Source organism: Lingula anatina, chromosome 2 (genome assembly GCF_051362555.1).
Source record: "Lingula anatina isolate TDL-2025a chromosome 2, LinAna3.0, whole genome shotgun sequence".
NCBI classification, from domain to species: Eukaryota; Metazoa; Brachiopoda; class Lingulata; order Lingulida; family Lingulidae; genus Lingula; species Lingula anatina.
The window spans coordinates 44214038-44240389 of NC_141768.1; the positions used below are offsets into that span (position 1 = coordinate 44214038).

At 39.8% G+C, this 26352-nt stretch overlaps 1 protein-coding gene across 1 annotated transcript in view; it reads left to right on the forward strand.

Moving 5' to 3' along the window:
* LOC106173724 (uncharacterized) overlaps positions 1-26352 on the forward strand; it is a 31801-nt gene that overhangs the window by 2532 nt on the left and 2917 nt on the right. The window contains exons 3-20 of the mRNA XM_087005247.1: positions 4061-4108; positions 8873-9007; positions 10769-10813; positions 11921-12046; positions 13943-13987; positions 14431-14493; positions 16736-16789; positions 20668-20685; positions 21029-21130; positions 21235-21370; positions 21755-21804; positions 21916-22093; positions 22530-22796; positions 22989-23153; positions 23422-23622; positions 23871-24023; positions 24485-25069; positions 25280-26080. Coding sequence (XP_086861373.1) covers positions 4061-4108; positions 8873-9007; positions 10769-10813; positions 11921-12046; positions 13943-13987; positions 14431-14493; positions 16736-16789; positions 20668-20685; positions 21029-21130; positions 21235-21370; positions 21755-21804; positions 21916-22093; positions 22530-22796; positions 22989-23153; positions 23422-23622; positions 23871-24023; positions 24485-25069; positions 25280-26080 — 3172 coding nt within the window. The remainder of the gene's footprint in view (positions 1-4060; positions 4109-8872; positions 9008-10768; positions 10814-11920; positions 12047-13942; positions 13988-14430; positions 14494-16735; positions 16790-20667; positions 20686-21028; positions 21131-21234; positions 21371-21754; positions 21805-21915; positions 22094-22529; positions 22797-22988; positions 23154-23421; positions 23623-23870; positions 24024-24484; positions 25070-25279; positions 26081-26352) is intronic.

The window sequence follows — 26352 nt, forward strand, 5'->3', positions numbered from 1 at the left end:
ACCGTGTCGATGATGATTTAAACCGTGCCTACACTTTGCAGATACAATTTCCACCCGGAGTCTCAGTCTAATAGAGATACATTTTAAGCACTGACGGAGCACTGGTGTGTTTTCCGTGGTTTGTTTCAAACATGAAAACTTCACGAGGCACATGGCCAGGACGACTGGGCATACAAGCGTAAAAACTATTTTCGCAGATTGTAAAATCAATTTGGCGGGTCCAGTCGAAATCCTGCTGACTTTTTATTTTCAACTGAGCTTAAATACGGAGGATTTACGACGTGTGCCATGTCAAGTCTTCACTCTAGAACGAGGGAAGCTACATATTGCAGTCAGTCGCAGTCTTGCAACTTTCAATGTTTCCTTCGCGTTGGCAAGCGGTTAGCAGCTTTGACCCAACATGAGGTAAATCACACCGAGCCCGAATTAACCCGGCTACGTCGCGAGCATAACGAAGAAAGTGCAATATGTTCTCATTAAATTTGTGGCGTTTGGGTTCAGTCACATGTTTGACCCCCTTTTTCCCATTTTAACGACAATTTCGTCTCCTGTGTCACATTCCATACGTGTAAATTAAATCAGGTTGAGAGGAATATTTGCCGAACCACCAATGCCCATAACGATAGGATTTTGATGCTTTGGACGGTGCCTTATCACATATCAATACCTGCTGATAATATGCTTAAAATTGCCGTGGGCCCTCCGCCAGTCGAATTTATATCATAAAATGAGTGCCCCCTATTGTTGTCTCTAAGTGTTCCAGCAGGCTCGGCAGAACTTTCACATATGGGACAACGTTTGCGTGTGACCATTATCCTAAGTTTCAGAGCAGGTTACACATACGTGCTTCCTGCCTGAGTGATTAGGTTTACCTCATCTGGAATGTCTCCATTTAAATATGGTGAAAACCCAAATACAGCGCTTAAAATGTGAGAAAATAGAGCTGACTGTATACCAACTTGTCTGACTTGCGAATTTGCCGCCTTAGCAATTTCTTGTGTGAAGCCATTTGTGGAGGATTTTGAAATTAACTGTAGGTTCAGTTTCCTAATAGGAATTTTATATCAAGTACAGCAACGGATAACATAACTAAAACCCACAAAGAAGAATTGGGCATCTGCACGAAAGTAGCACAAAGTGCCATTTTAATAGAGTTTTAAGCGTCGACATTTTAGTGAATGATTGAAATTCTCCAGCCTCGGAAAAAGTTTAAGGTAGCACTTGCATACGGTTTCTTGAAAGACTTCTTTGTTAGTCGCCTATTTGTGAATGTACATCCAATAATATGAAGAAGAAACCAAGTGCGATTAACAGTCATTGCAACTAGTTGTCAACTTTACTCAAATATTAAGGGAAAAAGATATCATTAGGAAAAAAAGATCATTTAAATACTGATGGAGCGAATTAGTTCCCCATTAAACAAAATAGATGTTAATCTTTCCGCTAAGTCAACAGCTGGAGGCGACGTACTAGGGCCCTAGAAGGGAGGTAAATTCCATGAAAGCGTGTCTCGTTTGTAATTGTATATTTTTGAGAACCTTAGCAGGCATTACCTACAGATCTACCTGTCATCCTGCATTTCGTGACTCGGCTCTTTGCGGTATTTGTTCAGTTGTGGAGGAAAGCTTGCTAGCTATCACGACAGAGAGCAACCAGCATGCCAGCCATTGTTTGACCAACATGGCAGTCAAATTTCAATCCATGCAAATGACGGAAACGTTTGTCGCCTGTTGGTGGTTTTTCTGGGGCCTTTTTATTAGTTCATTAATCGTTTACATTCCTATTATTGCATTTAAAGCGACAGGTTGTAGTAGTTTATAGCTGCTGTTAAAAATAGCCGTGTTTGGTATTGAGTGTCACGTTATCAGGTATCGACTAAAATGCCTGTTGTTTTCTAATCACCTACAGTGTGTTCACATCTCTATCGTGATAAAAAACTATTGCCTGTTTCGAATAACATCAGCAAGAACTCGCAGGCAATGGTTTATAATTTGCTGGTTGTCATACTAATATCTTTTCCATTGTGTTTTCTTGCTTTGTTTTTCCAATTGATAGTTTGCGAAATAATTTCTGTTACGTGTTTTTTTTTTAATGTTTAAGCTGAACACGAACACTAAGTTTGTTCTAACGCATCTACAAGCGCTTACCCAGTTTATGAATTGGTGCTTAATATCTAATACGAAAAGTGATTTTTGGTTCCTACACTTGGCCCATTTTGTTCTTTCTAAAACCGTTATGAAAATATCAAATGGGCCAAAACAATGACAATTGACGGTTGAAAACCTTGGACATACTTTTTCTTGAGTTTTAACAAGTCTAAGGGAATGTTTATAATTCCAAAGACACACCAAAAATGCACATCTGCCATAAGTAGAATTTAACATTAAGTGTTAATCTGATCTTCATAGAATTTGACTGACCTGATCACACAGGCAAAAAGGTCGTTGTTAAATTTATTGCTTTCAAAATAGTTGATTGTACATGTCACAAGAATGGCCTGGCATACCATACATGTACCCCGGTACAAGCGATATACGCTACGGCATGTTACACATACAATTGTAGATTGTACATCGTTTGGGGTACGTTGTTATCTGTCCCCTCAAGCTCTGAATAATACACAGGATAAGTAAGACGCTGTTGTACGTCATTTGATAGTTCCTTGGAAAGTCTCTTTGCTGGAACACAAATGGGCGACGTACATGTATCTTACCTTACTGCTCACGGTAGATAATCTCATATTTAAAACCCTTTGTTCGAAAACCAAGAATTCTAATTTAGGGCATGCCCGTAGTTGAAGTGAGTTCAAATTTGATTGAGTTTATCTGAAATTAAGAAACCACAAACCAGCCCTTCGGAATTTCATCAAACAGTCACTTTTCCCTACCCTGAACGTGTTAACAAGATGGAAACCAACACCAAGCGTTTAGTTGCGTTAGTCAACAAGGTTTCAGTCTGCGGCAAAAGATTTTGTCGCGATTGTACTTGTTGCTTGATTTACTTCAGACATCGCTCTCAGCCATTTGTCTATATCCAGTCTGGTGGATTTATTAATCTTACCGCAGATTGCGACATTTAACGTAATTGGGTCGTGCCGCAATGACGCCCAGTGTACAGCCTGATGAGTGAAATTCAATAGAAACGTCTGAGCAATATATATACTAATTGGTTCTGTAGAGTGTGTTTTATTTGTTTATGTTAAACCGTAAAAAGTGTTTATAAAAAAATTACCGATCTGTAATAAAAAAAAGGAATATCCTCAGGACCACCCCGTCTTCACATAAAACGTCTTCATAGTATTTCCTTTGCTTCATTGTAAACAGGCCTAGTAAGTCTAGTTTCACAATGGAAAGTGACATAACTTTTAATCATATTAGCAAGACCCCTGCGATTGCTTGGAACCGAACACCAAGAACAATGTGTGAACGTGCTTGCGTGTTGAAAGCTAAGAACATTTCAAATCCAACGAGGCGTGATAAACTGTATGTCAAAGCTAGCAATGGAACCGAGCTGATTGAGGAAGCCTTGTAGTTGAAATTATGCTCCAGCCAAAGGAACACCCGAAACAAGGCAGGCGTGTAAGCTCCGGAAACCGATAACGTTAGGCAATAGACTCATGTGGCATTTTATCCTAATACAGAACTGACGAATGCTTTTCTAAGTACCGAATATCTGGAGAATGCGAGCTTTTGCCTTGGAGAATGAATGTCAGGTTTTCAGAGGCCATATTCTACTGAAAAAAGTAAATAAATAAACAAAAACGAGGGTCGATTGCATTAATGACAACAATAACAAATACAAAGGAACAATGCTTGCTTTTGATGTATGCGTCGTTTTTGTACGTTTTTGTACTTCACTGAACATTAAGGTACATGGTAAATAAGGGATGTGATTTGCATATATTGTAGAAACAGATGCCAAGTCTTCAGAACCTGTGATAAATATCCGTTAAAAATCTAAGGATTGTGTTTTGTGTAAATATATGACCAAAGGTAAACGGTCATTTGCTCGTTATTTATTGACCTTTATACGTTGAAACCGTGTGTTTTTGTACTTTCAGAAATGCAACCGAGGTCAGTGTTCTTGTGTTGGATCCAAGGGAGCCATGGTAAGTAAATATCTTCAAATATACAATTTGGTAGAAACGTGAGTTTTAATCTTTACCAAACTGTTAGAATTGACAAGAAACTGTTATTTGAGAGAATAAATGGTGTCATAATGCACCTAAAACACAAATTCAGAAAAAAATCATCTCACATTCGCTTTCTAAACTTAGTCCGTCGAATGTGCAGAAATCTAGTATATCAGCTCTTTGGTTTGTTCTAGGCTTCTAGCCGTTGTTTTAATGGACAGGCATTATGTCTTTGAACATATAGCCATTACTTGTGTCTGTTGTCGCCGTCGCCGTTCACTTTCCTCGTTATCAACATCTCTCAAGCCGACAAGAATGATTTTAAAACACGAGTTCGAAAACTGATTGAACTATATAGTAATATCTGTTTTTCTTAATTTTGTCTTTGAATTGGCGTGAGTCTGAAGCCCTGTGCTTGTTACATTTTCTAAATGTCCACAGTACAATAGTGGTAATTGAAAATTGATGATGATAGCTGCTAATCGTTATGTGATATTGCATCAACTTGCCAAATGCTTCTTTTAGTTTTGTCATTTCATTTAAGCTTCTTTCAGTTTTGTCATTTCATGTCTGTCTATTTGATAGTTTTGCTTCCTTACTTAACTTTTCAATTATCCGACTGAAAATCATTTCATTGCATTGGAAATAGTTGGACTACTAGAATACACATAGCACAGTGCCAGTGATTTTCTGAAACTTCTCCTCAGGGTGGGATTGGGAAATCTAAGTGAACATTCCGTGTACTATTGGAATGAGTTTGTCTGATTTAAATAAGATTGGAGTGACAGAGTGTAATGAAGCATAAAATTGAAAAATATGACAACAGTAGTTTGGTCGCAGTCTTTAAGGTCAATTCTATTGACCTTCATCTCGTTTAGACGATTGTGTAATAGGTCCAACGTATTGCAATTAACCTTGTCAATCTGTTTGGTTGACACGCTTAGAAATTAATGTCACAGCTACGATTTTTACTCATCTGACTTGCAAAGCCGTTGACTTTGAATCAAACACGTAGCCAATGTGAATTGGGCAGACCCCAATTTAAGAAACAAGAAAAAGTCGTGCGTGAGCATTTAGGATTGAGTTAAATATGATTTAATGAAATAGACAGAAGCAATTTCCCACACTAGATGCTGCTTCTTGGTACCGTAAGGGTGGCCACACTCATTCTGCACCCCAAAATGATTAAAACAAAGTGCTCATGCCAGTTGCAAATCCTCTGACGACATGCTTTGTGTCGTTGCTATTCTTTATGGCTTTTTGTGACTTTTCTGTATCACTGGTGGGCCGATATTTGATAAATGCCACAGGTAAGGCCCACTCAGCCTGAGACTAAGTTTCAGAGGCCACAGGAAGCTCACAAAACAGATTTGATATCCAGGGTGGACCCACAGTGTACCTAACCAATGTTAAATCTGTGTCAACGCCGAGGTTCGGTGGAGGTGGGCATGGGCTGTCCCTACCTGACCCGAAGGGAAACTTGCAGATTTCCTTTGGACTTGTCATTACTACAAGTACTCTTAAGGTGACGAGTTGAAACATAAACAGATAGTAAACACAGTTTAGAAGTTTGATTGATGATTTACCCGGTGTACTATTTTGAATGTTTTTAAAAGGAATGTCTCCATCGAGATTGGGTTACAAATTTTTCAGTGCTCCAATAATTTAATTTACGTCCTTGAAGTCCTTAACCACTTGTTAAACAATCCGTGTATTTAAACTGCGGCTTTATTCGGCATGCTTTTGGTCAGAAAACAGGGTCTGTAATGGACGTAATTGGCTCTGTGTTCGACAATTTGTAAATGGACACAACAGATGCAGTAGAAGTGACCTCGACTGCCCCTAAACGTAGTCAACTAGGTACGATCAGCAAGACACCAATTACGCTAATAAAGACGTTTCAGACCTGTATGTATCTTTCTCGACCTCGTGGGGATTGTTTCTTTTCTTTTCCTGAATTCCTTGGGTAAAGAAAATCTGCTTCTCTTCCATTTATTTGCCTTTGTGATATCACTTTCTTAAAAGTTATGTATAGGGAAATCTGTGTATCCCCGACATGTAAATTGTAAAACGGCTGCAATGTCAGCTGGCAATGTGCCCTAAACGTAAAAGAAATGATATTATTGAATTTCCTACAACATATCACGTAGTGATCACACTGGTTGCAATATTATTTTGTCTCTCGGGACTACAAACGGTACAAATAACGCTATTATGTTTTACATAACGTCTCAGATGGAGTCATACATGTAGTAGATGGTATTTTTACAACATCACAACGCAGTTCTACCATAAAACAAACCGAATGGTGTCACAATTCCTTTGTAGCGATAATTATGGTTGTCACTGCACATCAAAGTTCTTCTCTCCAAGGTGCAGTTGAAGCACGTGGGCAGAAACACAACGTACGCCTACCTCCCCAGTGCAGGAAATGTTTGGTTGTGAACCATGATTAATTCTGTATTACTTAAAGTGAAAAAGGAAGATGGAAGATGTGCAGCCACCCATTGCATTTCCTCACTAGTATGCTGCTGTCAGTGCGTTAGTGATTTAGTGTGTTAATTAAACTGGGATACACCCCTAGCATTGTGTGTCACTCGCGGGAAGAAACAGTATTCGGATTGGACTTGTGAATCAGCGTCACGTTGTTCTGGCCTCACGTACACTATTAAGTTGGTTACCTCTGTAATTTTGCCGTTTTACTGCTTCTTAGAAAAACTAAATCATTTGAAATATGACACGTTAAAATCGTCTATGCTGTCATGTCGCCATACTATGATACTCTACAGAAAGTTTAATGCAACTTAAACTGTTTAAAAGGACCTGCTGGGCGAGGCATTTAGAATACCAACTCTAATAAATTGCACATGTAACGTTAATAGGAGAAACAACTTTACAACTCGTCAAAATAACTTTTAAATGTTTTTGGCGACCATAACTTGGGGCAGTTTTAGCGCTTAATATAACATCGAAACTCTGCCTATGTTTAGCCTTACTAGAAGGGCCATTCCGTGTACAGCACTCGTTCTATTGCATTTTTTATTCCTTTTACCATTACACTATAGCAAGGTTGCGTAACGCGCAGCTCTCCAGTGACGTATAAACAAAAGCGGAAACAGTGCGTGTGGTAAGACAAACTAATTGGGTTTCACCGCAGTCGGATTATGATAACGGAATTCTGCTCATATCGGCAAGACTTTCGTCACTTTAACCGGAAAAATTTTTGTCAAACATTTGTGCAAGGCCTATTAAGACGTGATTTGAAATTAAAGAGTTACTTTAAAAGGTGATTGCCACAATGCAGAGATCTAAGCATGTTTGACCCTACGATCTCTCTTCACACAAAACTTGTATACCGCCAGAAACAACGATTTCGTCTTGTGTGAAAGGACGTATTAGTTATATCAAAGACACATGAAGACAATTACAAACCAATCCTCTTCCCTTGATATAAGCTCCTTGATCTTAATAATAAAAAGAAACGCTGTCACCACATTCAGTGGTGATATAATTTTCCGGCCGAGAAATTCACTTCAAAACCAAGAAAAAAGTAACGCAACGGCCTGTCAGACCCATTCTATCAGCAATTACATCGTCTGTGAAGAAAGGAAATGGGTTTCAAATGCGTTTTAAGTAGAAGCAACTGTCATTTCTCTTGAACACGATTGAGACGAAAACGGTTTCCTCTTGTTTATTGCGAATATGTGATTTAGTATGACATCAACTAGTTTATCTTCAATGATACCAGACGTTCACCATTTATTTGCTTGCCATAAAATGTTGTATGTCAAATACTGGAGTATATTAGACCTGTGTCAATCGTGGGTGTGAGGAGATCAAACAGCATGTTTCCCTCGTAGCGCCATTGTTATACAGTCCAGTCGGTAGCTGTATCTCCTGTTTCCATTTTTCGACATCGGGTTTTCGATAATCGAAGACGTAGGTCTATTATCTGTTATCGAGTCATCAGCTTTTGTGGGCTCGCTATTATGCGGTTTAAGGTTGCCATTTGTCCTTCTCTAGGTCCGACCGGAGAGTTGACTGAGAAATAAGCGTGTTAGGAACGCCACATATGTCAATATAAGTGTCAAAATGATTTAACTTGAGAGAAAATTTATGAAAGAATGCGGTACAACCTACAGGGTCACATAGGCGCAGTTTTAATTTGTTTGATGTTGAGAATTTGCCACATATATGCACTCATTTGTTTACAGTTTTCGGAACAAGCGAGGTCAACCGCAGTTTCAAAATCGCACCTTGTCCGTACATGTAGCGTCGTTGTTTATCACTACACTGCGATTGCAGCTTTTATAGCCTCCTGCAATTAGGCCCTACTGCAAGCTTTATATTGTTTATGATGCAGTTTTTTCTTCCCTGTCTTTAAATCCTCTCTGGTCCTTGAACCTGGGAGAATTAGCTCCAGTCCAACAACCTTCAAGTATTCACAAAAACCATTTCTTTTGGGTACGACGAAAGTGAAATGCACTCAAAAACATATTTTGACCTATCACATGGCCAAGGAGTAGATATTTCTAAGCCTTTCATCTTAAGTAGTATACACTACTACCGGCATATGCAGTATGTAATGCTGTCTAATGTTGAAATTTTTAAGCCAGAACCATCATACTTTATTGAATAGTTATATTTCTGCTTATTTTACTACATCTGGGGTTTAACCATATTAGATCTTTGTATTTTTTACCTTGAATAATCACATTTTGCTCTTTTGACTGATTTCAGGGTTTACCCGGGCCAAAAGGAGAGCAGGGCCTAAGGGGACCGCCTGGGTATGTGGGGGCGGATGGTCCACAGGGGCCCAAGGGAGAGCAGGGACAGATCGGATTGGTTGGCCCCGAGGGGTCAAAAGGTGAAAGAGTAAGTTTGTGGCAGTTCTCTTGTTGATCACTAACTTTGACATGGTCCATATATATATAGAAGGAAAAAACTGATGTTTATTCACATATAGGCTTATATTGTACTGTGTAACAGGTGGCCTATTTAAAAGCGGGGCACGTAAATTGTTGTTTATTTTGTTGTTTTGCATGTAACCACCCCAAAATGGACAAGAACACAGAAATCGAGGTCTAAATTTGCTGGAAAGACCTTAAAGATTACGATAAGTGTTAGCAGTAGCTTAGTATAAACCCGACAGAGATTTATAGCAGGGTTTTAGCTCGACGGTGATTCTTCTTTTTTTTTTCGTTTTCCATTTACATCTTGTCGAAATTCAGTCCACGTGGTGGGGTGGAGAAAACGTACCACAAAATTGGCTTACCACCTCTGGAAACAAACCGAAACAGTTGTGATAACGTTATCACTACATTCCTCTGCGGGGGGCGACTCTAAAACTTTGATATACTAAGATATGAGAAGAAAGGGCGAAAAAGGTTACATGGGGTAAAAACTATTGCAATTAACAGGTGAAAGTATCACGATAACTGTAAAAATACACTTTAGTATATCAAATTATATAAGTAATGGGTTGTCTTTTTTTTTTACTTTTTCATGCTAACGATGTTATTTTCTCTCGAAACAAAATTAGAAACACCCCAAGGGTGTTAATCCAGTTATCACCTAATCCTAACCCAAGGATCATCAGAATCTTGTTTGGCAGTTGAAAATACTTCTTATCGCAAAGCCAAAAAGTAACAGCATTTTGTCGAATTAGTTACGTAATGAAGTGACGTCATTCACGGCACTCCAAGTTGGATGTATGCTGCTTGCGGAGTTCCTGTTAGTGCTCTGCGATTAAGAACACATAGTAATACTGTATTCTTCTTCTAAAATGATTTTTTCAATAAACTATCATTACAAAACGTAAAAACCATCAGTAACATGTATGTGTGCTTTTGAAGTTCGCAATTTTATTTTCATTCATTTTCCTTTATCCATGCATTACTATGGGTTTTGCCACAAAGTTCAGTAGATCATCTTGCACACATCTGTACAATATGACATAACGTCTATTCCAGGTTCTACGAGCAAAATTCGGATAAAAAACAATCTTGTGTATAAATCAGAAATCATCCATTAAAGAAATTTCGTTTCCAATCCGTAAAAATTTTGTTGAGTTACATTTATATCCCTGTTTGTCACTACTCTTTCTATATCTTTTTTTTTTTATCTATCTAGTATATGTATCGATTTGGGTATCAGTTGTAATGACATCTAGTCACCTTACCTTCTATTGTGACTTGAATTTTGTCCCTTTAGCAGAACGACCAATTCAAGTTTTATCAAGAATTCAAGTCTTATTTCACATTTCAAATTATGTTAGCAGATTTCAACACCCAAAATCCATGCTGTTTATCTATTAATGGCAAAGTCAGTTACCGTTTGAACATTACAGCATAAAGAAATAGTAACTGGCGGTAGATTAAATAACCACTTACTCACTATCCACTTTACTATGTTACTTTACATTTAAATGTATGTATACAATTTCGATTTTATAACACCTGCGCACTTAAGGCAATTACTGTAATAGTTTTTCGGCTAATGTTTGAAGAGAGCAGAACAATCATTTTATTATATTATATATATATATATATATATATATATATATATATATATATATATATATATATATATATATATATATATGATACATGTACAACCGTTATCTTTACCTTGCAGGGGGCTGGCGGAGAGCCTGGGTCACCCGGACCACGTGGTCTAACGGTAAGCGTATGCACATGGAAAGTAAAGGGCAGGTATACGTTAACAGTTTCGCGAGAGGAATTTAGACACCTTTTAATCTACTCGGCATAAATACGCAGTAGTGCAAAAAGTATTAAAGTAACAGTTGGTATAAAACATAGCCAATCCTTGTACACAACAAGCATAATGTTTCATTAACCAAATTAGGACCATGTTTTGGTAATTTCTTTTTACTTTTTAGTGAACCGGTTCAAAAAAAAATTGCCATAAAGTGTAGTCACTTTCATATCCCAAGTTTGAATCTTTTAAATTAACTTATACAGTCTTTCTGGACGACTGCTTTTATCGTCTTAATTCGAGTACTTAGAACAAACGTAGTGCATGTATATTTGGGAGAGTAACAAATATCCTATAAATTATTTCTATAATTAATGTGAGTGTTCTTAAATTTCAGCAATTGGTGAAAATTTGGCAAATATTTCGTGACATATAATCCTAGGTTGATTAACGTCATTTCAAATTCGTCTTGCAATACGTCTCTTTTATTGAAACAATTTCAGCCCAGCATTTTAAAGAGTTAGGTTGACACGGGGCGTGGACAGGGTTATATATCAAATCTAAGTACTTGCTTCTGTGATGTCACGGCCCAAGGAACAAAGTGTAGAGAGAGCGACTGCCCAAGTGTATTGTCAAGGAAATTGCTCACAAGTTTTATAGATATTTTGAATTAAGTAGTATTTTCCACACGTATGACGTTTATCAGGATGCTTACAAAACGCTTTAACCGTTCTTCATGAGTAGCCACGCTACTAACGAATTAAGATTGAAAGCTTGACACCTTTGGGGATAAACGAAATGGCTTAAATTAAGAGAAAAAGAGAAACACTTTGCATTTTGACAAAGAATCCTTTTACATCAATTTACAGCCGTGAGTATTTAACACAGAGCAGCTTGTATCACAGGCCTCCAGACACAAACAAAAACGATATATTTAGGGGCATTCACTCTTAGCTTTCTTGACTTTGTTCTTTAGTGTGCCACAGTTGAATTACCTAATTAGTTTCAGAAGTCGCAAAAACGTCTTCTTAAATGTGAATAAAAAAAATCAAATCATATTTTTTATTTTAGGGCGAGGTTGGCCCTGAAGGTCCACAGGGTTTACCCGGGCCAGCGGGGCCAATAGGCCCCCCGGGTATGATGGGTGCGAAGGGGGAGATTGGTGTACCGGGAGCAGTGGGTCCTAAGGGAGACAGGGTGAGTATCTTTTTACAAGGAAGTACTGTTTATTTGTACATTGAAGGTAGTCGTGTTGGTGAAACTGGCTGAAACAGGAATAGGGAAAGTGGTTAGTATAAAGTTTCCATATCATTCAATAAGTCACACATTTACTATTATTTCCCTTGCAATTGCCTTTGGTGACCTCTGTTAGACTGAAAGTATTTGGCGACAGTTTCACAAAAAATGTGAAGGATCCCTACGGTATGGAAAATTGCTTTTCACAGCAGGATTTTTGGCAGCTAAACTACTTAATCTAAATGCTAGAAAACCGTGAAAACGTACGCCATTGCCTTGATATCTGATGCCTAAAGTTGTGGCTGTACTTAAGACAACTTTGCATATTTGCATCGCTCAATGGTGGCTTTAGAATATTTAAGCGTACGCATTGCGCTTAAAGAGAATGTCGAGGACATGAAAATTTTGAAAATAGGTCATCTTGATGGTTAAAATTTATATGTCCATAAATCATTAAACAACACACTGTGAGTTTTCCATTGGTATTAGTCATAAGTAGCAATCAACGTATAGCTATTTCAAAGTAGCTCTTTTTGCATATCTATAGATGAAATCATTTCGAGTAGTTGGTCATTTCGAGCTGCAAGACTCGCAATTTAGTTGGAATTTACCATAATCAAAATCAATTTCTCGAGGGTTAAAAGTTTGATTCTTGACCTACAATTCATTTTACATATGTCAAAATTATAATTTTTATTAAGAAAATTAAAGTTGAATTACGACGCAGTCACAAAGTACTTAACCTTTGGATCCTACTAAACGACTACCTTGTGACATTCACATAGCTGTAAGAGCAGTGACGACCTTGACCTTGGGCTCAGCACGTGCCGTCACAGTCCCATCACAGCCAATAAGGGAAAATAATAAATTTATTTATAAAAGTGACCATAGCATGTGGCGAGCTTGTGGAGACGTGATTCAATGCACAGCGTGTTTTCGCCACACGCCTATTTTTTTCTATGACCTTAAATTCTGGTCACAGCGAGCCAAACGTCGAGCAGTTACATTGTAAAATCAGGAAGCGTATTTCTGACAAGGAGATTTTATCTTTAAAATGTGGAAACTAGTTGCGCGGTACTTTGATTTTGAGCACATTCTACAACTGTGGAAGTAACTGAAACTTTTTTTTTTTTTTTTTTTTTGCAGTTAAGTTTGACAATATTTGGAATTATAGTGCATTTACAGTGTGTAATGTCCAATCGGTGTATTTGTTATATATATATATATATATATATATATATATATATATATATATATATATATATATACTGTGTTTTTTTAATCTTGTTTTAAAAAAACCTAAAATTAAAGTTGAATTGCCACTGCAGTCACAAAGCACTTAACATTTTGAAATTTACTGTCTTTTTGGTTAAAAAAACCATTTCTTGTCCAATCCAAACTGAAATTTCCCAAAAACATTTATAACATTGTAAGCTGTCATTGCATTAAGACAAAATGCTGGTGACGTCAGTTGCCTAATTGAACCGAATCCACCCAACATCTGCCTAACGCAGAAGGCCTACGTGTTAAATGGTATACATGCACATGTATATGGGATGCATGAACGCGTAATTGTCTGTTTTCAAAAAGAGATTTAATGAACTATTTAAAGAACTATCCCATCATTTGATATGGTTGACTGTAGTAATGAGAGGGGTTTAGTTTTCTAAACTGAAACACACGACTTTTCAATTGGATATAAAAGAAATTCTATTTCAAAGCATCTCAATGAATGAAGATGATGTTTTAAATCGAAAAATCCTGTTAATAGTGAAATTAGTGTGCGTGCGTGCGTGAATGCGTGCGTGCGCACATATACAATGTATATAGAAACGTTACATTTTAATATGCTTCCAGGGGCCACGAGGACTACCAGGATTCAATGGCAGAGATGGAACCCCGGTAAGAAATATACAGCTAGACATTCCAATAATGTATATTTGACCATTTTTGATGTTACGTTGTTTTTGAACGATGTTGGCAGCATTGGTGTAAACAAAATGAGATGAGAATATCAGTCAAGGACATACTTAAATTAAACATTACCTGGTTGAGGTCGATATGCAAGCCAATGTTTATAAGTCATGCGTGTGTAGTATGTCAGATCTAAAATGTTTACAGTTAAGTTTTTGTAATATACTGTTTTAGTAATATACCAGAGTATTTTTAGTAGTCACTTCACTTTTGGCCTGCGTGACTGTTATGTTATTTCTATGCCGTGTTTTTATGTAGTAACGAAACTTCTTTCCTAAGATTATTTGATTTCGTACCCGTTTTTAATACACTCCTAATTTTCGTTGTTGGACTTCATTTATTTATTTATCTGACTATTTATGATTTATTAGGGCGCAAGAGGAATTCAAGGACCACCAGGGGAACGAGGATTGGATGGTTGTCCTGGGAAAGATGTATGTATTAGCTTTATAACGTTATTATAGCGTTCATATAACCAAAAAATTAACGTTATAAAACTTTCTGTTTGCTGGGGGTTAAGGCTGGTTTATTGACCTGGGGCTGTTTCACAGAGGACTGCAAGACAAAAGGTTGATCTAAAGATTAGAAATATACTTTCTTGTCTACATTCACTTTTGACGTCTACTTTGACGTGTTTCATACAACTCCTTAAACCAGTAGTGATCCTCTAAAATTAGATATTGTGCATGGTTTGTAATGGAAACTGGAAATGCTTAGGACCAATGTATTGTAATTTTATTTTACGGCACTACCACGGGGTAATTTTGAAGCTGGTTGATATTCGACTAATTTTTTTTTTTTTTTTTTTGCTCTTTTTATTAAGATCAATGAAGGAAACCATAGGTTCTTTTTGTGACACCGATCCTTGGTTTCACCCAGTTTGCCCTATTGATAGTGGAGCTTGTAACAAATACCATCACATTTCAAATTAACCAAAAAAAAGTTAGAAAGGTTAGAAAAAAATCATACATTTTTTCCCGTATTTGATCCTCCCCGAGCCATTCTTTTATTACAATGTAAAAGTTAAAATCAAGTCTGAGAGTAGCGCTTTGTTTTATATGGTTAATCACAGACCATTGTCTGTCTACGATTGTGTAACAGTAAGTATTTTGGGCGTTGGAATTTACAATAATACCCGCCTCTATAATGTTTTGGGCTGTTTTTACGTGGAAGTGACGTAAAACACAATCATACTGCTGATTTACTGGTCCATTGTAATCGATGTTATAGACAGGTCTGTTGGATATTATTTTGTTAAGTTTGGAACCTCATTATTAGCTTTAATTTCCCTTGTTTAAACTGATGGTTTTCCCTTGCTTTATTGGTTTATTCCAATAGCATTCTTCAAACAAGCTCATAGCGCAAATGCTTGCATAAGTGCAGTGTTAAACTGCACTGAAAGGTTTCCTGAAATATTCAAAAATTATTTCCAAAAGGAGAAGTAAATATTGAATAAAAGTAAATGGGCATGATTGCCAATATTGTAGCCAAATGCTACGGCATGATATGTGTTGCAATATTCAATAAATATTGAATGAAAAAAAATATTGCATAAAAAAAATGAAACAACATTGAAAGAAAAAGAGAATATTGCATAAAATTTGAAACATTGAATAACAAAACTTTAAACTGAATGAAATACATATTCATTGACTATTGCAACACATATCATGCCATAAAATCCCTCCATTGAGAACCGATGACCGAAATATTGCTCAGATTACCAGCAAAGGTTAACACGGTTGTCAGCTGTCACCTGGAGAGGTGACACATGTATACACACGTGACCTTCTTGACACGGTTACCACAGACGTGACGAAGACCTCCTGGTAGATTAGCGTGAGGTGGCGCACACGCTGAGACAGTAATGGCCGACTTCCTGCGCCTATGACATTCCAATATGATGAATGGCGGTTAGGAACAGTCCTGTCTTGATTCGCTCATTGTTGTACAATGTATGTTGGTTTACCCGTTGAAATAATTTTGGTTTCTTGTGCCCAGATAAGAAATGCAAATGGATGTTGGTAAATCTTTTGAAGATCTTCCTTTAATTCTAGCCCATGGAATGACTTGGATCTTTAACATGTAATGATATCCCATTATTTTTCCTTTGTTCTAGCAGTACCAGTAACGAAAGAAAAGACAGCATGTTACACTCTTATCATCATCTGAAATAAATCATTTTCAGATTCAGTTTAGATAGCAAATGGTGGTAACATTTAGAAGTCGAAAAAATGTGTCATCTGCTCAAAGGAAATGTTTAAGGAAATGTTGCAAGTAATGATAAGAAAATTGCAGCTTCCGAAATTTGTTATCATGGCAAATTGATTAAGTTGTATAGAGGTTATTATAAAAGGCGCTTTATCTACTTTACCCTTTTCGTAGTAAGCTACGAAAAAAACACATCTCTCTCTCTCTCTCTCTCTCTCTCTCTCTCTCTCTCTCTCTCAAACACACACACACACACACACTTACACGCACACACAGAAAGAGAGAGAGAGATTTTTTATCTCTCAAACAACACACACACACACACACACACACACACACACAGAGAGAGAGAGAGAGAGAGAGAGAGAGAGAGAGAGACGTTTACTATACATTTTATTATCTACAAGTACCTGGGTATGTTTCGTTATCACCATACGCTTCTTCACTTCCGCTATTATTTTACAGGGAACTTCTGGCGAACCTGGTACTCCGGGAGACCCGGGACCGGTGGGACCTAGGGTAAGTTTATAGCATAAACTTCATCAGGTTGTAAACCAGTCTTCGTATTTGTTTGTCATATGTTTGTTCGGCTTTGGTGTGTGTGTTCACTGGCATGATGTTTGCACTCATCGATGTAGACAGAAACAGAACACGTGAATCAGAATAGTGGAAATATTCGTACTGGTAAATGATCAGCACAGTAGGTCCATCATGTTTACGAGTTTTTTCCCCCTTTTAACCACTTCATGAATAATGAGAATTGTGATTCTGGAAATGTATAACATATAGACATTTCCGGACATGACAGCACACTCATGAAATCATGTGACTTTTGATGCGTCTGTCGGGAGATTTCAAGCTTTGACTGGCATTAAAATTTGTTCTCAACGAGAATGGAGAAGAACCTCCCAACATCTGGTCGGGTTTCGGTGCCAAAAGACTGATAAATGGAATTTTAAGTTAGGGGAAAGGCATCAGTATTATACGCTGAATGGAGATATTTCATTAAATTGTGATGGTGTCTGATTTTTCGAAAAAGTTTGTTGAACAAGAGTACCCTGTAGGCTAGCTGCCTACGATTCAGTACGCGAGAGCAGCTAGAACTTTTTCAACAATTTATTTAACTCCTATCTAAGATGAAAAGCAAACAGTATCACATAACTCTCAGTTTGAATACTCAACATTATTTCCTTCAGATTAAGTCGTAGATCAGTTTGGGGTCAGTTCCACAATAAAAGTCTTAAGTTCCTGGGTTTAGCTTAGACTGCTAAAATTGCTGTAGATACCTATGTGACTATGCAAAGCCAGCTTTGTGATACTTGGCTAAGAAGTAAGAGCCCTTAAGCACTGTCTACCTGCGGTATATGCATTTGAGACACCTGAACGCAACATTGTATTCTCTGAAAGTAAACACTTTTGTCAACATAATTACAAATTAGTCGTTCCTGGTCACTTTGAATGTACGGCAAGTTAGGTCAACTCTGAGGCCTGTTGAACAACAGAACTGTAGCCCGAAATTTTGTCTTATATGTAAGATAAAAAATTTCACCTGTTTAGACTTTACATGTACATAATGATTAATGTTCAAATAAAATGAAACATTACGCCTGTTTTATAGGATGACATTACTAAAGTTTCAGTCAGACCAATATCCTCTGGTACTTTATTTGAGTGCATAATATTTATGAATTTATTATGAGTATAATAAAAGACAGGTTTATTTGTTTAAGAGTTAAAATGGATTATTGGACTTTTGCGAAACCGCGGTCCCTGGTTATATTGACTACGGGTGTGGTCACAATCCAAGTATCGTAATAGATAACACGTCCATTCCTGGCGCTGAGTAGAATACAGAAAAGCTGGTTATACGAGTTCGTTGGAGCCAGAAGGAGGCATGTTAGTTTGTTATTCTGATTACATACAGCGAGAGTCCCCGCGGAGCTAGTTCGAACTACCTTATACGATAGTTACATAGTGAACACACCCTTTAGAACAGGTAAAGTCGACCTTAAGTTATAAAAAATGTGCGATCTTTGGTTCAGAACTATAGTTGCCTTAGGGAAAAGTAGTCTTTTAAATGTTTTGAAAGTGTACACTCTGATTCGCTTTTTATGTCCCTTTTTCGATTAGTGCTATTTTTTATATTATTTAGAAGAATAAAACTATAAATGGACTATGGTGCAATTTTATGATGATCTATTAGTAACATTTGAGCTATTGCACGTGGCGCGTAGACGTAATAGGAACGAAAAGGGTTGTGGTTTCAGTTTAAAAAAAGGATGCATTGCATTTATTCGGTAAAAAGCAAATCTGTGTACAGTTAATTCGTGTACACAAATTGACCTTACATGGGGGTACATGTAATAATAGAAAAAGATTCGCTTTTATATTTGTAAATACAGAAAACAGTTTACACAATCTAACTCACTTCTTCTGTGTGTGGCATTTTGCGTTAAACACCCAATTGCTACAACCCTATATTCAGGCACGACAGCGGTATCATAAATGTCGTCTTTCTTATGAATGGTTAAAGGTTTGACCCAAAGTTGTTAGTGCCTTTTTAATTTAATTGTCAAATTTGCTTAGTATTGTAATTAACGATGCAGATGTTACACTCATAGTTTGTGGAGTTTTTGCTTAGTAGCCACAGACGTACAAAATTATCACACGCCCTGTAACTACTAGAGTGCATGGCATAAGCGATGTTTTGAGTTTAAAGTTGATCTTTTTATGGCTGTCGACCGCTTGCGTTTTTTGCTTTAGTGAGGTTACATTATTGCTTCATCCTCAACTTTCAGCTGTTCTCTTCGCCAAGTGTGTCTTTCTATTACTTTCACCTAATTTGGTGTCATAGCATATATCACTACTTAGTATTTCTGTGTGTGACGAACGCAGTGAACGAGCGAACTTATGGACTCCTTTCTTAGTGCACTCCTGCGCCATCTATCGGTATTACGGTACGCATTCCAGCTTCAGAGCCTCCCCTCCTTCCAATAACGTCCCTGCCTAGCGCCGAGTACAGATGCACCGAGTTTTATCTTTCTGCACTGAAACTGCCGATTTTGGTTTCGAAACCTGCACCCGCTTTCCGTTCTCCGCACGCATGCGAACACCCTTACTACAGTTTGTCTCATTTCTAAACTGAGTGCTTTCAAAGCTCCGGAAACCAGACTGACTTCTTGATCATTCAGATGTTTCCAGGAAGTTTAAAAGTTTATTTCATATTTCTCCTAATTTTGTTTATGTGCTGCTGACTCACGTTTACTTTGTAAATTTGCTGACAGCATAAAAAAAAAGAAAGAAAAAGAAAAAAAAAAAAAGAAGCCGAACATGGTACTAAAAATGTTATTTCAAAAGTTGATATAATACGCCCGTTTGCGTCTCACGGCCTACCCTTATTATGATTACATGAGTGAATGACTCTTACTAGACCCGCAAGGACGTTTGTTATGGGCGCAAGCAACCGAAATTACCAGGCATAGTCGTTTCAGTTTGTTAAAACAGCACATGCCTATGGGGTCCGTTGGACTCTGCTGATACATGCAGGATATGTATGTTTTTCAACATTTGTACCTGTCTTGGCCGAATGAAACATGCGAAGAGAAAAATCTATACAAATGAATAAAAAAAGCGCTCCGTCATTCTATGAGCGAGACAAACTGTACGAACCCAAACCTGCTTTGCATCCCAGAGGTGACCACACCACCACATGAGACACTCTGCTCGCTTTTCAGGCGTCTGGCAATCGTGGGCATGTCGGCAGGAGGGGCAGGCGCGTAAGTCACCTGGGGTAGCACTCCACATATATCTCCATACACTGATGCTCCATTCAAAATCTACATATTTTTTATATGTTTTGAAATACAATGTTATTTAGGCTAAAAGTAGCCCGCGCCGGGCTATGAATGGAAGTCGTTTTTAGCATTTATATGTGAAAAGGACACGATTGATCGAGTTTAAAAAAACGGTGTGTGAACTCCAAATCTTTGTTTCGTAAAAATTGTTTTTATAAACATAACAATATTTTGTTCACGAGTTTCTTCAATATATGCAAAATTTCCGTGCATGTAGGCACTTGCCGTGAATGATACAAAGTATCAAAAAGCAATCGATGACGGTGCATTCCTGCAAAAGTGAAAGTGAAAGTTGAACCCATGCCGTTGTGCAGAGCTATCCTTCGAACTTGTATAGTTTAAATTTAACCGTAGAGCATCTCCGTATGGACCGGGTGGAGGCGACCCTTGTGGTAAGTGATCGTATGCAAATCAGAATAAAAATACATGTATATAAGCTAAGCTAACGTAGTGCAGGTTCACCGTACGTGCCTTCGTCACATGTAGCATCTTCATGAATATTTATTGATATTGTGACGTTAAATTATTTATTATGTCTTTCAGGGTTTGCCTGGCGCAAGGGTGAGCATTTTTGTCATATAATGTAAAATAAGAGTGTAGCATATCAATCATATAAACATTATCGAAGTTAAAAAGCATAAACAAAACGGGCTGAAAAAAGAGAAGTTGGTTTTTATGTATGTCAGTGTACATTAGTCACGACCCACCGCTACCATAAACTACTTTTATTTCTTATTAAACCAGTTGTAGGCAAAGGAGAACATAGGGATTTCAAACATTATACATATTTGTAAAAATAACAAGATAAAGAAAAAAGAACGAACGAAATAAATGATAAATAAATATCTGCTTCCACTTTTTTAAAAACTTCAATACTTAAAAGAATGTTTTAAATGTATTTTAGGGTGAACCTGGTATCCGAGGCCCCCCAGGAGATTTCAATTCTTCCGAAAGCAGGTACAACATGACAGTTTTTATCAAGGAAATTGTCAACAAAACGGTAAAGGTATGTACAACTGGATCTTTACTTACCTTTATGACAATACTGGAAAGTGAAGCGCTGGCCACTTTTAAGAACCTTGTAACCTTATCCCCGTTTTCATTATCTAGGGCGGAAGAGGGGAGAAGGGAGACAAGGGGATGGACGGATTGCCAGGGCCCCCCGGACCTATCGGACCCCTCGGCCCAATCGGAGAGCCAGGGATGAAGGGAGAACGTGGAGACAAGGGAGAGAAAGGAGACGCTGGTAAATAACCCGTAGATACATGTATATAGACTACTTTAAAGGCTGGTTCCACCTAAAAAAAATAGGCCGCATTCCCATAGGCAGCATTGGTCTAAGTAGATCAACCTAACTCCTGATTAGAATTAGATTTGATCTTAAAGTTACGACCAACTATCGGTCAATTGTGAAACTGGTCCTTGTTTAAAACTTACTGATGCCGATTTGGCAGGCACATTAACGCGTCTCTCTCTCTCTCTCTGTACCTGTGTGTGTGTGTGTGCATTGTCTGTTTCATAACCATACGTGTTTTCTAACCTTTCCATTCTTGAAAAATGTGTCGCTGCACGATGCGTTCGCTTTCATTACGTTGAAATGATTTATAAATTCCTAATTGCTATTTTTCAGGTCCCATCGGTATTCCTGGGTTTGGCCAACCTGGTATGAAAGGAGAACCGGTAAGTGTTTCTATTATATACTTTAAAAATTAAATGCACCGAAATTAAGATTTTGGTAAAACAAAAAAAAAAGAGTATAGAATTATATGCTAAATTTGGTTTCTATACTAGGGAATACCTGGTAGCCGAGGAAAGCAAGGGAAAATAGGGCTTCCTGGACCCCCCGGTCCTGAAGGTGCCCCCGGTCCCCAGGGTCCTCCAGGCGTGGGTGAACCCGGACCCCCTGGACAGACAGGCCTACCGGGAGAACCAGGGATACCCGGACCTCAGGGAGAACCTGGAATGAAAGGTTGGTGAATAGGTTACTAGTAATACACTTAGTTTATAAAGGTTATCAAACATCCAGTCCAAGGGGGTAAAGTAGCCTCTGTATCAAGGGCCTCTAAAATAGTAAAAAAGATAAAGGATTCAATACTAGACTACTAGTATGTGGTCAGGGTGTAGGGGTACAGCAGGCACGTAGTTTTATGTCTATGTAATATAAACGATTTTTTCGTCCTAAAAAAATAACATATACTACGAGCGCTACACGTACTTCAAGAACCATTACAAGTCTGTGAAGTCAAAACAAAAAAGGCAGAATGCTGTTTCACTTATTAGATTTTACCTCACAGAAGGATGAAATAAGTATTTTTTTTTCAGTTGCTTCAGTTGTTCATTGTAAAGAGATATCAGACCAAAGTTATTAACCATGCTTATAGTAATTCCCCATTTTTTTGCTTCAGGAGAACCTGGTCCAGAGGGTCCAGCGGGTCAACCGGGAGAGGCTGGCCCCCCTGGGGTGGGGGAGCCGGGTCCAGCAGGCCCCGCAGGGGCAGATGGCCCACCCGGCCCACAAGGGCTACCGGGAGCTGATGGCCCTCCTGGTGAGAGGGGGTTGCCCGGAGTGCAAGGTTTGCCCGGCGAGCCAGGAGCGCAGGGGCCACAGGGAGAACCAGGGGTCGGTGAGAAAGGTGAAAAGGGTGAACCCGGCGAACCATCAACCGTTCCAGGTAAAAAGAAGTGTCAATTAATTGATGTATTGAATAATCCATTAATAAACTAAATCATCACATAGATATAAGTTGATAACCTCTTGTATTTCAACATCTTCAGTAGTTTTGCCTTGTTATAAAAACTGATTTCTGTTTGTTGAAAATGAATAAATGTATCGTAAAATAGTTTTTTATTTAATGCATTTTAAGGACCTAGGGGTGAACCCGGGTTACCCGGCGTAGGAGAGCCCGGTCCACCAGGCCCTCCAGGACCAGAGGGCCCTGCGGGTGTGGGGCTCCCAGGAGAACCAGGACCAGCCGGGCCAAGCGGAGAACCAGGACCACAGGGGCCAGCCGGGCCACAGGGTCCGCCAGGTATGCCACGCTGTTTTAATATAATTTCTTTTTTATCATTTCTTTAAGTCATTCATATCTTGCTTATCTCGATTTTTAAAGTTCACATTCTCAATTACGCTATGTAGTTTACCTTTTTTTTTACTGATCCACTGGTTTGGCGTGTATCTGTTTGTTTCTATCTCCTTTGCAAGGATGGTTACAAATTTCAAAATCACTCATAAGTAACCGTGCTCGTCCAAATTTTTATCCGTATCGCAGCTACTAATATACAGTTTAATCGTTGTAGGTGTTGGAGAGAGGGGACCAGCAGGACCAAAGGGTGACCCGGGGGTGGGTCTGCCAGGACCAAAGGGTGACCGCGGTGAACCTGGAGAGGCTAAAGTGGTTGACGGGAAGCCTGGGCCAAAGGGAGAGCCAGGCGTGGGCCTCCCTGGGCCAGCGGGACTCCAAGGTCCACCGGGCCCTGCAGGAGAACCAGGAGAACCAGGTCACTACGTGTTTGGACAATGAAATCAACCTTAAGAAAATAATGTAGTTTTTACACTTTCACTTTACAGAACTTATGGTCAACTAACAGTTTGGCGTTTTTATCTTTGGTGATTTCTAATGTAAATCCTAAAACACTAAATTGATTAAAAAAATTGTAATTTTACTGATGTTATCTTGAGTTCCAATTACACGTGATTCATGCATATCTACCAAATCAAATTATCACTCCGTATTTTTCCTACACAGGCCCTGCCGGGCCCCCAGGGCAGGTTGGCCAACCGGGCGAGGCAGGCAAGGACGGTGCCCCCGGTAAACCGGGTGAGCCAGGTGATAGGGGCCTTGACGGATTACCAGGGCCTGCAGGTCCTGAGGGATCTCCCGGACCACAAGGAGAGCCTGGTTAGTAGTGTAATTTATCTTTTTTATTTTCTTAAACTTTTGTTACTGCTATTATTATTAAGTTCAGCAGCCTTATGCACTTATGCATGTATTATGACAATTACTTACATGTAGGGTTTAAGGAATGACACGCATGACACAGGATGTACGTAATTACTTCGTTTTTACAGTGGATCGTTTAGGGGTTGTATTTAGGAATTTCCCATGTGCTGCCTGAGTTACCGGTCAATGAGTACAGTTTTACGGATGTGCTAGCCATAATAGACACCTTTTAGTTATTTATGGGTTTCCTTGTCCCTCTTCTTCCAGCTTGTGGTACATACTCAGAAAGCGGTGTATATCTTCTATCTTCTTGTTTATTTATATATTTATTTTGTGCACTGTATTAAATATATTGTTTTTCTTACTTAATCGTGCACCGTTGTCTGTAGTTATTCTCTAGTATATGTCTTCCTTTCCAGGCGTTGGAGTGCCGGGTACACCAGGAGAACAAGGTCCAATTGGTCTTCCGGGAAAAGATGGCGCATCAGGTCCACCAGGGCCACAAGGACCACCCGGACCAACAGGGGAGCCAGGCCCAAAAGCGGATCCAGGGAAACCAGGGGAAGTCGGCCCACCAGGTTCACCGGGCGAGGGCCTACCTGGTCCTATTGGTCCACCAGGTCCGCAAGGAGACCCCGGTGAGCCAGGTGTTGGAAAGGATGGTCCACCGGGACCCCCGGGCAAGGATGGTGCACCTGGACCTCAAGGAGAAATAGGGCAACCCGGAGAGCCAGGTCCAGCAGGCCCGACAGGAGAACCAGGGCCGGCAGGACCGCCAGGTGAGAAAGGCGACACAGGGGAAGGACTCCCGGGGCCGGCGGGAGAACCTGGTGCACCGGGACCACAAGGTCCACCCGGAGTTGGTACCCCAGGAGAACAAGGACTCCCTGGGCCAGCTGGGCCTCCAGGAAAAGACGGGCTTCCAGGACCACAAGGAGAGATTGGACAGCCTGGAGAACCTGGAGCACCCGGGCCAGCAGGACAACCAGGGGAGTCTGTGACAGGTATGATCATAACATCTTCTCGACATTGATCTTATCCTGGTAGGAGTTGGATTTAAGTGCTATTTTAAAATCATGCTAGCACCACCTAATCTTACAAGTATGAAAATTGTAACACGCTGTCACGTTGAGTTTACCAACTATTGTTAATTTTCTTTCGCATGATATACGAATATATTGTGAAACATCACTTGCCGTTATTTTACCAAATAGGACCACCGGGGCCTCCGGGACCAGCGGGAGCGGATGGGCAGCCAGGGCCTGCTGGACCCCAGGGCCCACCTGGTGAGAGCGTTCCGGGTCTACAGGGGGAGCCTGGTCCGGCAGGTGCCCCAGGTGAACGTGGACCACCAGGAGCAGATGGGGCACCTGGACCTGCAGGAATGAAAGGCGAACCAGGCGAGCCAGGCACCGCAGGGAAAGACGGCCTGAATGGGCTGCCTGGTCCTGCTGGTGAACCTGGACCCGCGGGTCCTGAGGGTGTTGGATTACCCGGACCCCAGGGTCCACCCGGTGAGCCCGGCGTTGGGTTACCAGGGCCAAGCGGACCACCTGGGCCAGCTGGTGAACCCGGAGCACCTGGTGAGAGTGGTGTTCCAGGAAAGGACGGACTTCCAGGGCCTCAAGGAGAGCCAGGTGTCGGAGAACCTGGGCCAAAGGGAGAGAAGGGTGACACAGGGATAGGAGAGCCTGGTCCACCGGGAGAGCCTGGCTTGATTGGGCTCCCAGGACCTCAGGGACCAGAAGGAGCACGCGGTCCTCCGGGCGTAGGACTACCAGGACCGAAAGGAGAGCCGGGTGTTGGGGTCCCTGGACCAGCAGGACCTCAGGGTGAACCGGGAGTTGGTCTGCCAGGGCCAAAAGGAGAACCGGGGCCTTTGGGACGCCCAGGTGTGCAGGGGGAGCCTGGCCTACCCGGACCGGCAGGGGAGCCAGGACCCCCGGGTGCAGATGGTTTACCTGGTCCTCAAGGTCCAGCTGGTGAGAGTATACGTGGAGAAACCGGACCTGCAGGTATGAAACAAATTGTTTCAAATGGAAAAAACACATACCAGTTATTACAACAGCACTAATTTTGACTAAATGTTTTCGGCCATAGAGAGATTTCAGAGTGAAAGTAATTAAATCTGTGCGTAGTGATGTTAACTTTTTATTATTTGATGCTGATAAAATAGTGACACGTCTGTGTAAGAATTAAACTAGAAATACGAAGTAGATTGGGTTTTATTCGCAGTCTGCTCGAAAAGTATAGAACCTTCTGTCATTTGGTGGTATGAATCGTCCCC